Genomic DNA, 14023 nt, shown 5'->3' with positions numbered 1-14023 from the left:
TCAATATCTACAAAACTGGCCGCAATATAGACATTTATGTATGCGCTGATAAGCACATACTCATGCTAACTCTCTGTCATGTACACACAAAGTACACAACAGATTAATGAAGGTTAACTGCTGTAAAGTCTTGTGATCTCAGATTATTTGCTTTAAATCCCCTGCAGACCGTATACTGTCTGCAACTGAGGCGCTTTAAACACACACACACACAGTTATAACATCATTTATTAGACTCACATGGTCGAAGTTAATCAGCTTTTCATAAGTAGCTGTGGGGGCATTCATGAAGATTTTTTTCTGTTTTCAAATAATCATGTGATTATCACTCCTGTTTTCCAACCTGGACACCTCGCCATCTTATCTTTAGATTTAAAGTAAAACCCCTTTGAATTTTTTGTTCTCAATCTAAATCCATATTTTTCATCTTGAACAGAAGAAAAACTCGCCCAGCCTTTCTGTGAATTAATTTATTTACTCCAACATTTGAACTGTATGGTTTGAGTTTTGTTTAATCAAAAGTGAGGGAAGTATTTTAATAAGAAACACATGACTGTACAATCCTGGTTAAGATGACAGGACCTCTTGTTTTAGCTGCACACACACACACACACACCCTCACACACACACACACCCTCACACACACACACACACACACACACACCCTCACACACACACACACCACACACTCTGGAAGTTGTCACACAGCTTGAGCAGTGAAAGGAAATCTCCCCTTTTTTGTGGGCTTATTTATTCAGGAAAAGTAAAAAAAAAAGATCTAAGAGTAAAAACACACATGTTTAATGTGGTTTTAATTCCATTACAGTAAGAAAACAAGTGGACGATGTGAAACACAAGCGGCGAGCAGGAACGTTTCTGGCATGACCACACAGTCATCTGGATCTGTTCTGCTGAGCAGCAGGATGTGAAAATGGCAACAAATTAGACAAACGATGAAGCGCAGACAGAAGATGAGCCAATCTAACACAATAAAGATGATTTTTTTTTTAAAAAAAGAACAAAAGTCTGATGGTTCAGTTTAAGGCAAACCACAGAAGCTGTTTCTCGTTACCTGTCCTTGAAAGAGAATAAAAATGTGGATTATTGTTCAATTCTCTCTTTTATTCTGAAACATAAAACATCCATCATTCTGGCTTTGATCCACTGTTCTGAGATCCTGGTGACAGTTAAAAAATAAAAAATAAAGCTTAGAAAACTTTTATTAAAAAAAGGTCTAGCATTCCTTCAGGAAATGCATATCGCTCACCACCTTTCATGCCAAAGCTTTAAACTTTGATCATCTTATGAAAGGGGGTTATATGCTATCTCATGCTGCATTGCAAGATCTCAGGAGATCTGTCAGAGCCGATGTGTTGAGGATGACTCTCAGCTACTACCACATCAGACTTTAGCTCAGTATCAGTGACACTGACTGCGCTGATGTGGAGGCCATCCTGAATTGGGATGAGTCCAAACGTTAATCAGCTGTAGATGTACATCCAAAGATTACTTTCTAAGAATTTCATTAAAATCTATCTAGTGGGTCATGAGATATTTTGCTAACAGACAGACAGAAGTGACTCTAACAGTTAATGCCAAAGTTTTTAGCAAAGAGCTTCTGCAATGAGCAGCACTTAGAGCAGGGGTGTCAAACTCCAGGTTTTAGGTTTTCCTACTCCAATACACCTGATTCAAATGGTTTAATTACCTCCTCACCAAATCATCGACTTCTCCGGGAGCATGTCCACAAGTCATCCATTTAAACCAGGTGTTTTAAAGCAAGAACACATCTAAAACACGCAGGAGAGCGGCCCCCCGAGGAACAGAGTTTGACACCCCTGACCCCTGTACGTTTTGTAAATGACTATCAGCTACTACCACACCAATTTTTAGCTCAATGTCTGAAAGATTTCCCGAGTTATACCCATTTTTATGTTTTTAAGGTCAGTTAGCTGTGGCAGCCATCTTGAATTGTGTTGGCTCCAAAACTTAATCAGTTGTAGATTTACACCCAGTGACTGCTTTCTGTATGTTTCCTTAAAATTAGTTCAGTTGCTCATGAGATATTTTGCTAACAGACAGAACATAAATACACACACAGAGACACACATACATTATGGGTCAGGATGGCCCCAGAACTGTGACTGACGCCACATCAGCCGCAAAGTTTAGTCCCCAGACTGAGAACCTGGGGTACATCTGAACTCCCCTCCTCCTCCTCCTCCTCCTCCTCCTCTTCCTCAGCAGTCCCACTTCCTCTCCGCTCACCATCCTCCCATCAGATGTGGTCTGAGAGTGATCTGTGCTCCTGCGAGAAGAAAGGAAGAAGAAAAAAGAAAAAAATCTTTGTTTTTTTGTTCTGCTTCCCGCTGGAATTCACAACTGCCCACAGATTCTTCTTTCTCAGAAAAAAAAAATCCCACATTTAAGCAGCGGGAGTTGATTCAAACGTGATGGTTACAAACACTTTGAAAGCTCAGAAATGCAGCTTTTTTTGTGTGTGTTTTTCCTGTTTATGTGGAGCGTTCAGAGCGAGAGTGTATGTGTGTGGGGGGGAGTCCCATCCAGAGGCTTGGAAAACCGTGACCTTGCTCTCTGATTCTGCAACATGTTGACAAGATGAAACCGGAGAGCAGAAAGGAAGCAGATAGTTGGGGGGAGGAGAAGATGGAGATTTGAGAAGCAGAAATCAAAGAGAGCCGTCTTATTAGGCCAGGTGGAAGAAAAACTGCAGGATTCCCAATGATGAAAGAGAAGGAGGAGGAGAAATGGGATGCTTGACTTCAGGAATATGTCAAACAATCTTGGGTCTGAAGAGGAACCTATCTTTACCCTTGAAAAGCATGCTAGTTTCAACTAAAAATCCTCTAATGACGAGAAATGATGGAATAGTAGCCGTTACGTGCTGAGGATGGCTCTCTGCTACGACCACACCAAATGTCAGCACAATATTTGTAAAACTAAGCATTGTCCCTTTTTGTGTTTGCTAACATCAGTTGGCAGTGGCGGCCATCTTGGCTTGGGTTGACTCCAAAAGGTAATCAGCCGTAGATGCACATCCAGTGATCATTTTCTGAAAGTCTCATGAAAATCTACCCTGTGGTTTATGAGATATTTTGCTAACAGACAGACAGGGTTTATGCCAAATAGTTAAAGGCAATATTAAAAAAAAAAAAAAAACTGTTAACGCTCAGAATATGTGTCGGGGATCAGCCTCAGCTGCTTCCACACTGAACTTCAGGTCAATATTTGTAAAACTGACTAAGTTATAACTCCTGCTGTGGTTTTTAAGGTCAGTTGGCTGTGGCAGCCATCTTGAATTGGGCTGGTTCCAAAGGTTAATGAGCTGTAGGTGAACATCTAATGAGTTTTCATTAAAAATCACACACACAAGAACCACAGCATGCTGTTGACCTGCAGCCAAGCTTAGCTCACATTCAGCTGCACTGATATGATTTGAGTGTGTGTGTGTGTGTGTGTGTGTGTGTGTGTGTGTGTGTGTGTGTGTGTCTCAGATGTTCTGCTCTGCATGATATCTGCTGAGATGAAAGGGAAGCCAGTGAGCTGCGCTTATCTTTAAAGGGAAGAAATAAAGACGCTTTTATGACTGATGGACAGAAAAGCACCATAAAGGAAGGGATAAGGAGTATATATATTTTTTTTAATTCTCACATGGATTTTTCATATTTATTGGGGTGGCGAGGTCAGAGTGAAGCTCTCGTCTGTGTGCTGCTGAGTTTTGCCGTGAGGCTGGGTGTTAAATGAGTCACAGGATTTACAGATTAGGCGTCTTCAGCCGTTATGCACTGAAACTCATTTATATCCTTCCAGTTGTTTAACAGTAATGTGAGCTTTAATGGGAGAAAAGTACACTCTTTCTTAGAGGAGAGACAGTTTTTTAAACAGTTCAGTGACTTTTTATTTTCTTTTTTTCTATGTACGTATGTCGACAAACTAAAAATCCTCTGAGCCAAACTACAGTATGATTAAAATCACATATTTTTTTACTTTATTGCCCCGACCCAAATCCTTCTGGAAGGCGTTATAGGGCTAAAACACAGGAATTTGTGCCCATTAGCAAATTAAATGAACAATCTGAGTGGCTACAGCAGTCTGCAGTGAAATAAGTGAAAGCAAATGCAAGAAATACTTTTTAAATGCAACATTTTTACTGTACTGTGTTGTAACTCAGAGAGCAGGAAACACCACGATCCCTGCGAGACTTCAGGACCCGACTGCAGAGAGGCTTCCTGTCTTCTGGACTGACACGCAGGTGTAACAGGCAGGTGAGGTGAACAGGTAACACTGGGGCTTTGTTCCCAGTTTAACCCAGTTTAAAGTTTCACTTTTTTCCCACTATTGTCATAAGGTTCATCAGTCTGCAGCTGGCCAAACGAAACACAGAGGATTTCAAGTTTGTTTTTCCTGAAAACAGTCATTTATTTCTGGAAATGAACCTGCTGAGAGTGGTGGGAGTGAACCATTTCACATCACACTTACTCACTTGTCTGGAGAGAAAGAAATGAAAACAGCTTGAACATTAGGTACATTCTTGGGCACAAAGCTGAATTAAACTTGCTGCAGGTTTTTTTTACAGCCTCTCGATGATAACTAAGCAGATTTCAGCTAAGACTGAGAGGGGGAAACTGGCTGCCTTGTCTTTAATATCCTTCTCACGCTTTCGAACGCCGAACATTTTTGTCTCCACAGCTGTCTGGGACAGACTCTCGGTTTCTGGCCTTTGCTGCAGGCATCGGCAGCGAAGACAAACTGCACATTATCAGAGAGGAAACATTCCTCAGATCGTTGCTGGATCTGGCAACCTGTCTGCTCGGTGTTCCTGTCCTCTGAGCGAGCGGAGCTGGCAGCACTACACACACTCCAACGTCACGCTCGTTTTCAACATCTGTCTGCTGAAATACCAACACACACACACACACACACACACACACTCACACTCAAAGCAAAATGTTCTTCCTGAGGAAACATCTGAAAACTAAAAAAAAAAATTGTTAATTTGAGTTAAAGTAATCTCTTAAAGTTTAATTCAAGAAACAAGGATTTTCAATCATTTAGAAATGCAACCTTTTCTTTGATTATCTTTGCTCTAATAGCATTTCATTTTTTGTTTTTTTATTTATTTCCTGTTTTTACAATTATTTCTATTGGGATATGAATGTTGTCTTCTGAAATGTTTTTATACTTCATTTAAATGTTCTGGTGTTTCAGTGTTTTGCATCAAAGAAGTGGTTAAAAAAAGTGGTATGGTTAGTCACAACAAAATCATAAAATGAAGTGAAAGGCTCTAAATTAAAGAAATTCAATAAAAATGTGGCAGCAGCTGACAAAAACAAATGTGTAAGTATTATAATGTAAAAGTAAGAACTGTAATAAAACCCAAAGCACTGTGTAGCAATGTAGTTAGTAACAATAAGTTGGACTGTTGAACATGTTCACATTGATTTCCTGTATATATTTCTACAAACTGCTCAGACTAAACTGTATATTTAATTAATGAAAAGTAAGTTCAGCTAAGCTTGAAGTTTCATAGCGTAAAAGCTTATCTGGTGTATTTTGACCAGAAACGAGTTGGCTGCATTGTTTACATCGTGTATGGCAGGCTGTTGAGTTATATAATCAAACCACTCCAATTTCTAATTACTTTGGAAGATATCAGTAACAACAATCAAAATGATAGCCCTAAAAACAACATCTAAAGCATTATTCCTACTAATAAAAGCTTTGTTTTGAGGGCTCCACAACTAAGATTAGGAAAACAACTATGTTTAATAAACCTAAAAGTTCTTAAAGCGTTTAATTGACTGTTTAACCATTTATGAATGGACTGGTTGTGTATGGCAGCAGTCCACAGAGAAATTCTTTCTGGTCAAAACGAACATTTAAGACTTCCAGAGGGGCTATCTTCGTTTTATTATATCTTTATATGTATGTTACAGTTTTCAATGTACTTGAACAATGTAAATAAAGACCCTTAATGGCATTTGAATTTCTTTAAATTTAAGTAAAAACGTCTGTTAATGTTCTTTGTACTACTTACACCGTTGTGCTTTAATAAATTCTATTTTGCCTAATCTGTAAATGTTTAACATAATCAATAAATAAATATATTTCTAAAATGTTGATTCTGGATCGACTGAATGACATTCTAGACATCAGAAAAGATGATTGATTTGGAGAAACTGAATTGTTAAATATTAAATTGGCTTGCCATACACTGCTTCTTCTTGGAGGATCCCACTTATCCCCGCCAACTTTTCCAAATCAACTCTATTAGCCCCGCCCATCGCCCCGCCCACTGGCGGAGTTTAATAACTGTGATGTCGCTACTTGAAACAGCAGCGAGCTCCTCAGCAGGAGGTCATTAGCTGGAAGAAACCCGTGGAGTTCATGTGACAGCTCCCGGCACGACTTTGTAAACTACATTTTTAGACAGTTTCTGTCCATGAGCGACGCCGTGAAGCCACCACCACCGACAGAATGTGGAAACCCGCCGCCGCGGGATTCACCTTCAGCCCGGCGGGACCTCTCGCCGCCGCCGCCGCGGTCACCTGCCTTCTCGTGACCGGGATGCTTGCGGTCTCCGGCGGACACCCGAAGGAGGCTCCGTCCGCCGCCGGGACGGGCTCCAGGGCTTTCTCGGCTTATTTCAGGAGACTCGCCCGGGAGAGGAGAACGGTGAGCGGCCCCTCGCGGAGCAACAGCCCGCCGCCGCCGGTGGAGCGCCTCCGCCCGGTCGACCTGTTCATCGCGGTGAAAAGCACCGGGAGGTACCACCGGCCGAGGCTGGAGCTGCTGCTGGACACCTGGATCTCCAGAAACACGCAGCAGGTGAGCCGGAGCGAGTGGCTGCACACTCGCACTGCTGTCACTGGGCTCTTGGGAACAAAAAAACGAAGTTTTTCCACATTTTAACTTGTTGGCAACAAACCAAAGGGACCAGAGAAGCTGGAGGTTTCACATGGATGAAGCTGTGAGAAAACTTCAGACTGCAGGCTCAGTGAGAAGGTCCAGTTTTACATTTGAAGCTGCTGTCAAACCTGCAGGTCATTTTTAAGAAGAGGAAGTTTAGAAGTCAACTTTTCTCTCATTTAAAACTCTTGATCAGTGTACTAATCCCTTAACAGGTTATAGACAGTTATTTTCCATGTTTGCACGCAAAAAGGTCCTCAATTGACAAGTCAAAACCCCAAAATGTTTACTTTATATGATAAAGAAATGGCTTTTCTTTATTTGACATTCTTATATACTGCTCAAAACCTCAACCGTAACTCATGTGTCATTGTTCCAGCTTGGGTTTGTAGTTTGATCAACTTTTCTGGGTTCCAGGGTTAAAAGATTTGCTCTGTGGTCTTCATGGCTCCCAGGAGAAAGGCAGAAGGAGTCCCACTGGCTCCCAGATAAATATTTTAGATCAAATGCCGCTGTGGACGGGCAGCTCTCTGGTTGGGAACCACGATGAGTCAAAGACGCATCTGTTGCTGTGAAACACATGGGGCGGCGGCGAACTGCTCCCAGCGTCTTCAAAGCTCCTGTAACCAAAGGCAGCCGTGAGGGTGGACTGCACAGCAAGCGTTCTGGGCCCTATTTTAAACCCTCCGGTGTGTTGACATGTAAATACGGCCCAAATAGGGGAGGAATCAGCTGTTTTTTGGGTTCTGAGACACATTCTGCCGTCTGCTCTCACGCCCTACCTGATTCCCAGACACACACTTCTTCCCTGGAAGACTGCGGCGTAATGGAAACACAACACACACACACACACACACACACACACATTCTCACCTTCACCAACACACCCTGGGCAGTCGCAGTGTTTCTCATGGGAAGTGAAACATGTGCCTGGTCACAAGAGGAAACACACTTCACTTTCTCCCGCCTCGGTGGTGAGCGTCACCGTCGCTTCCTCTCGTGTAAGAGCTCCACTCATGATGACCAGCCCCCCCCCTCAAACCCACATTTTCTCCTCTTCCTCCCCCTCCCTCCTCCTCCTCACTCAGTCATATGCTGGCACTCAGGCTCAAGCAGATGCAGACACCAGCTTTTTTTTTTTGAAAGGGCTTTAAGAGGCTCAGATGAAAAAGGGAGAGACTGACAGAAACTCACAGCTGGAGCCCCCCCCTCTACACTTTTTTATGAGAGACCTTTAAAGTGAAAGTTCAAAGGAAGAATTAATATCTTACCTGGTGCAGACAACTCTTTGAACGATCCCAGTTTGGAGAAACAGCATTAATTTCTGACAGGACTGACACTTCAGAGGCCACTCAAGCAAACCACAACCAAGAAACACCTCAAGTCTCAGAAGTTTCCCAGCTTTTCATGTGAACTCGACTGCATCACCATTAGTTTTGCATTAGGCTGTTATTCTTGCAGGAACGTTTTAATATTCCTGCAGGAAGTGCCTCGGGTTGTACTGGAAGTGCTACAGCTAGCCGAACAGTTTTCTGTGTAAACAACAATGTAGTGTGAAATCGACGTAAACGCTTATAAGACAGCATCTGCATGAGCCGCCTGAGAACTTGTGAGGTTGGAGTAAAGATGGCAGCAGTCCACTTTGGTCTTGGCCCGTCAATCCAGTCAGATTTAAACTCACTCAAAATAGCTTTCTGCTACAGGTGAGATATTGATCGTTCTTAGCCTTTCAACAGAACTCTTCTTTAAAAGATCTGAAACCATCTCTTTAATGCAATCAAGCAGAAGTAAGGTCAAAGATCTGTTGATGTATCTGGGCTGTTCGGCAGGAAGGCTGTGCAGAGGAATCCCTGTAAGCCTGAAACCTCCGAAAAGTTTTACTGTTAACCTTTTGCTTTAATTATATTTACAAAGCTATTGGAAGAACGAAACTCAAACTGCACATCTTTTAAAAGCACGTCAGGTCATTACTCATTTTATTTGATGCCCGCTGGTTACAGTACCCAGCCAGGGGCAGACTCTGAGCAGCACTGCAGCAGTTATCGTGCACTAATATGATTAATCTGTTAGTTTTGCCTGTCAGGAATACACTTTACAAGGATATCAGTCAATACAGAAAAGCAAATTTTCTGCCAAAGCAGTCTTAAACTTGAGGAAAGCATAAAGTCGTGGCTTTTAAACCATTACAAAACCATGTTTCCTTTAGGGAAAACTGTCACACACCGTGTCTGTTATAGTTGTAAATAAGCTCCCATTAAACCCGAGGGGGAAGCACATTAACTCGTCATTGTTTCGTTTTAAATCTGTTGTCCCGGAACACAAAGTCAGAACAACAGACTGCAGACAGCTGTGAGTCTGCACACACACTGCGTGTTTGTGTGTGTGTGTGTTCACTTCCTGTGGAAAATAATGAGGTCCTGAATGCACAGTGACCCTCAGCCCCGTCACTCATCACAGAAACACTCACTGCTGGATCTCTGCGTCCAGCTGCTCGTACGCTGATAGACGGCGTGGGGGGCGGGGTTGGGGGGTGGGGGGTTACCTTTTGACTTTTGGCTTCAGGCCAGTATCAGCACCGCTTTCTGCCGGTTTGTAGAGACCTTGGGAGGAGCCTCACCTGAAATCACAAACAATGGCAGCGAAGCGATTAGAGCGGCTGTACGATGGTGGATTTTTCTTTCCCCCCCCCACACACACACACCTAATGTTGCTGAAATAATATAAACCAGGATATGTTTGTGTTTGCTTTCACAGACCTACGTGTTCACTGATGGAGAGGATGAGAAGCTGAGGAAAAGGATGGGTGAGCTACACACACACCCACACACACACACACACAGGTTTTGCTGAGTAGATTGAGTTTTATCTCTGTCGGCAGGCGGGATGCTGATGGAGCATTACTGTTTCCATCAAGCACAGGAAGTCGCCTCACTTTAATCAACAGGCCTTCTTTTTTTTCCCTCTTCCTCAGATTGTTAAATACTCGTCTTATCAGACACATTGTGTACAAAAATATCTGATTATCTATTGGGTGCTTTTAAAGCTATTTTTTAATACAATGCAATCAAACATCTCACAATGCAGTCAGTTTCCTTTTTAAATAAAATCACTTTTTATAGCTTATGTTAAACTTTAATTGCTATGAGCTCAAACTCTTTCTTTTTTTTCCCTAATTGATCATCAGGTGCACATCTGATCAACACCAACTGCTCAGCGGCCCACAGTCGTCAGGCCCTGTCCTGTAAAATGGCTCTGGAGTACGACGCTTTTCTAAACTCGGGAAAGAAGTGAGTGAGAGCGCCGCGCCGCACCACACACAGACACACACAAAGCGAGTGCTGCTTACTAACGGACAGCTTGGCGCGCCGTAGGTGGTTTTGCCACGTGGACGACGATAACTACCTGAACGTCGGGCCCCTCCTGGAACTCCTGTCTCGGTACGGCCACACGCAGGACGTGTACATCGGCCGGCCCAGCCTGGAGCGGCCGATCGAGGCCACAGAGACGCTGGACACCAACGAAATGGTGACTTCTGTGTTTTAGCTTTTAAATACTTCCAAAAGAGCTTGTTTTTTTTTTTTTATTTAGCTGAATGAAATGCACCACATTTGTTTGGAGGGATTTGTGGCGCTCCTTCAGTCACATTTTCAAAGCAAAGTTTCCTGTTCACTCCGGCCTCCTGGAACGTGATTTCTTGCCATTTGTGTGAAGAGACAGGTGCGTTTCTGGTTCGCCACGGGAGGAGCAGGGTTCTGTCTGAGCCGAGGCCTGGCTCTGAAGATGAAGCCCTGGGCGAGGTTAGTCCTCACTTGGATATATTTTAAAATCTTTTTTTTTTCTACACTACATCATCTTTTTCCCTCCTTATGCTCTTTATGCCCCCCCCCAGTGATGGTGCTTTCATGACCACAGCTGAGCGCATTCGCCTGCCTGACGACTGCACCGTTGGTTACATCGTGGAGGCGCTGCTGGGCGTGAGCCTCACCCGCTCGGCGCTGTTTCACTCCCACCTGGAGAACCTGGGCCTCGTGTCCGACGTACAGAACCAGGTCGGCACGCTGACACGAGCAGACTCGTCGCCGATCCGCGGCGCCGTTAGACGTCCATCGGTGTAATGTTCGTTGTGTTTCTGCTGTTCATCCATCAGGTCACCCTCAGCTACGGCACCGTGGAAAACAGCAGGAACGCCGTCAATGTGAAAGGACCCTTTTCTATCAGAGATGACCCCACCAGGTGAAGCCACTTATTATTTTGGTTCTACTTTTTGAGGAAAATATGTTAAATATCTTTAAAATGCATAATATCTCAGCAAAGTCAATTCATGAACCAGCACAATTTAGAGACTTCAAACATTCTCTTTTTTTAAATAATTGATTCAACTCTGTTTGTAATGATTTACATATTCAAGATGCAAAACAATTATCTCTAATGAAATATAAACCAAATTAAACGAAAAAAGATTTAGTCAATAAATTGTGTCCCAGAGAAAATGTGTCTTTTTAAACCACTTCTAATTCAAAGGAAACACTTTCATGTAATCTTTTAGAGTGGTTTTGGTTTCAGTACTTCTCTGGGCGTCATGGTGGTCTTTCAAAGGTTTTCTTTGGCTGCCATTTTGTTCTTTTTCTGTCCAGTCTTTAAACCAGCTCCTGGCAGCGTAATGAGCTGTGCTTCCTAAATAAAACGACACAAAAAGTGTCAGGCTTAAAAAAACAAAAACTATCTACAGCAGATTCAATTCAATTCAAAAACACTTTATTAATCCCAAAGGGAAATTAAATAATGATGAGATTAAATAGATGAGCAGTATCTGAAAATCAAGACTTTAGGAAGGAGGGGAAAATCCAGCAAATACCTGAGACAGGACCTGAGAGATGCACAGGATCTGACACGGGACCTGTCTAACGCCTGAGCTCAGTGTGATTGTTTACAGCAGAACACTTCTCGCTGTAATGTCAGCACGGATGTGAAGAGGCTGTAAAAAATGAACAAAACAAAGCGTTGTTTTTTTCTGACTTGTTTCCCTTCCCTCCTGTTTGTTGTCCTGTCAGTCACTCTTCATTCAGACTGAGATAAACACGCTGCCACCTACTGGCGACAGGAGAAATAAATTCACTCCCCCTTAAAACGCCTGTTGGGATTTTTAATCGTATAAAGCAGATTTGAAAGTCTGTTTCAGGGAAAAATCTTGTTTTAAAACCGTGTTTTGAAGCTCTGCTTCATATAAGATTTTTTTTTTTCCTTTTATTGTACATGTTCTACTACTATGAGTTTCCTGTCTTTGTTCATTGTGTGTGCAGCTAATTGTATTTATGGCTTTATTTTGAAATCTGCAGTTGGTAGCTTCCAGGCATTGTGACGCTTGTTTCCCTCTCGTTCCAAGGTTCAGGTCTGTCCATTGTCTGCTGTACCCAGACACCTCTTGGTGCCCCAGCCTCTGGTGACTCCAACATCCATCCAGAGACAAAGGAGGAGGTTTAAACTGATGGAGGAGGACAAAATGTCTCAAAGGAGATCGTTGCACAGTTGCGTTCTCTGAAGACAATCAAAGACAAACAGATGTAAATGTTTTCCCTTACAGCCAAGAATATTCCCTCTAGATTGACTTTTTAAGAAGAAGCTCTGTTAGTTTAAACCTTTGACCCTTCGAAGTGTTGCTTCGCTGTGGAAAGTCCTTCGCTTAATTCTCTGCGTGCTCTAAAGTTACCCAGTCAGGATTAAATTACAGTGAATCGAAGGAATTAAGGTTCGAACACACAAGTTTTTAGCTTCACAGAGTTAGAAGCTTCACCTCCTCGTGGTTCATTTTAGCCTCTCTCTGCACTTTGATGTCTTGTTTCCGATGTTTGGTCCTCGTCCGCTGAAAGAACGGAGACGTCAGCTGCAGTTTTTACGTAAAGCCAACAGGCTGCTGACTGATTTTAGTCCTAACTGTGGTGGTATGTTCCTACCAAACAACAAACAGATTTCCCTGAATGTCATTCTATTTCAAAGGTTTTTACAACAAACTAATCCAACGAAGCCTCTCTTCCAAAAGTACCTTGCAGTTAAATGAGTCACTCAGTTGAATTAAGGTAAATGAATGAGTTGTGATCAGAAATGAGCTTAGAAAGCACTTAAAATGTTTAAGGTTTTCTGAAAATGACTCATGTTGAGTTGTATTCTGTCTCTGTGCAGTGAATGATGTTTTCCTCTTCACTGGGCTGTAGCTGCTCTCCAGTATCTGGATTCTCTGTAAACATGTTTAATAAAAGCTTGTATCGGTCTTCTTTTTAGATAACTTGATTCTTTTGTGTGTGTGTGTGTGCCTTGTTTTTGAGCTGCTGGGGTCATTGTGTGGACTCACACAGCAGAAACACACTAATCTGATCAACCCAAGACGAAGAATCCAAAAAGATCAAAACCAAAAGACAAGCAGACGGTGTGTCTCTTTGACCTTCTGTGCAACAATCCCTGACTTTACTGGGACCAGCTGTCCTTTATGGGGACCGGTCCTAATATGTCTGACCTTCTGGGAAGGGCTCGGACCAAGGTGTGCGCTGAGGTCTGCTCACGTTTGAGGGCCGGCGTGGCATGAACTGGTAATGTTTAAGGATCGGGTCGATGTTGGGCTGAATGTAGAGTTGAAGCAAAGTCCTGTTGAAGATGTATGTGTGTGTGTGTGTGTGTGTGTGCATGTTTCTGTGTCTGTAATGGCCTCTGGACAGGACTCCAGACATGCCAGGATGTGTGGATACTGTTAAATTAATCTCCAACAGTTTTTAGATTGCTTCACGGACAGTGACACCTGCTGGTAGTAAGTGTAAATACACCAAATGAAACCTTGTAAGTACCCGCCCCACTGCTTGGATGCTTGATATCTTCACACTAACTCATCAGCTGCGTCAGTCACCATTAATCTTGTTTCCATGAAATGTTCTGCTGAAACGATATAAATCCTGGACTTCACTGTCAGCTTATCAGTCCGCTCAGAATTAAACTGTTTCAAACTAAGATTGTTCACACTTTTTGAAGCAGGGTTCTGTGGAAACATTATCAACAAACAATACGTGATCCATGCTGGCAAAAAGAGGTATAATTTCCAAATTCTCCA

General features: G+C 42.7%; 1 protein-coding gene across 3 annotated transcripts; it reads left to right on the top strand.

Annotated features, from left to right (window-relative positions):
• The first annotated feature begins 6356 nt into the window (after nt 1-6356).
• LOC108245271 (beta-1,3-N-acetylglucosaminyltransferase lunatic fringe) lies at nt 6357-13215 on the top strand. 3 transcript variants are annotated; one of them, XM_037974680.1, is made up of 8 exons: nt 6357-6849; nt 9685-9733; nt 10115-10217; nt 10302-10455; nt 10648-10727; nt 10820-10979; nt 11078-11163; nt 12314-13215. In XM_037974680.1, exons 1-8 carry the CDS (start codon nt 6499-6501, stop codon nt 12372-12374), a joined length of 1044 nt encoding a protein of 347 aa, XP_037830608.1. In that variant the 5' UTR covers nt 6357-6498; the 3' UTR covers nt 12375-13215. The 3 variants fall into 3 exon arrangements, with proteins under 3 accessions (XP_037830608.1, XP_017287561.1, XP_037830609.1); XM_017432072.3 differs by having other exon boundaries at nt 6359-6849; nt 10642-10727; XM_037974681.1 differs by lacking the exon at nt 6357-6849 and adding an exon at nt 7809-7931 and having other exon boundaries at nt 10642-10727.
• Nucleotides 13216-14023: the final 808 nt, after the last annotated feature.

This window comes from Kryptolebias marmoratus, linkage group LG3 (assembly GCF_001649575.2).
Source record: "Kryptolebias marmoratus isolate JLee-2015 linkage group LG3, ASM164957v2, whole genome shotgun sequence".
Classification (NCBI taxonomy): domain Eukaryota; kingdom Metazoa; phylum Chordata; class Actinopteri; order Cyprinodontiformes; family Rivulidae; genus Kryptolebias; species Kryptolebias marmoratus.
The sequence above is the reverse complement of the archived record's forward strand: the minus strand, read 5'-3'. Positions and strand labels throughout refer to the sequence as shown.

Excerpts from the sequence above, each read along its gene's own strand:
- LOC108245271 (XM_017432072.3), top strand. The coding sequence starts at position 6,499 with ATGTGGAAACCCGCCGCCGCGGGATTCACCTTCAGCCCGGCGGGACCT. Across the intron at positions 6,850-9,684 it reads TCTCCAGAAACACGCAGCAG|ACCTACGTGTTCACTGATGG; the intron begins GTGAGCCGGAGC and ends TTGCTTTCACAG. Across the intron at positions 10,218-10,301 it reads TTTCTAAACTCGGGAAAGAA|GTGGTTTTGCCACGTGGACG; the intron begins GTGAGTGAGAGC and ends GGCGCGCCGTAG.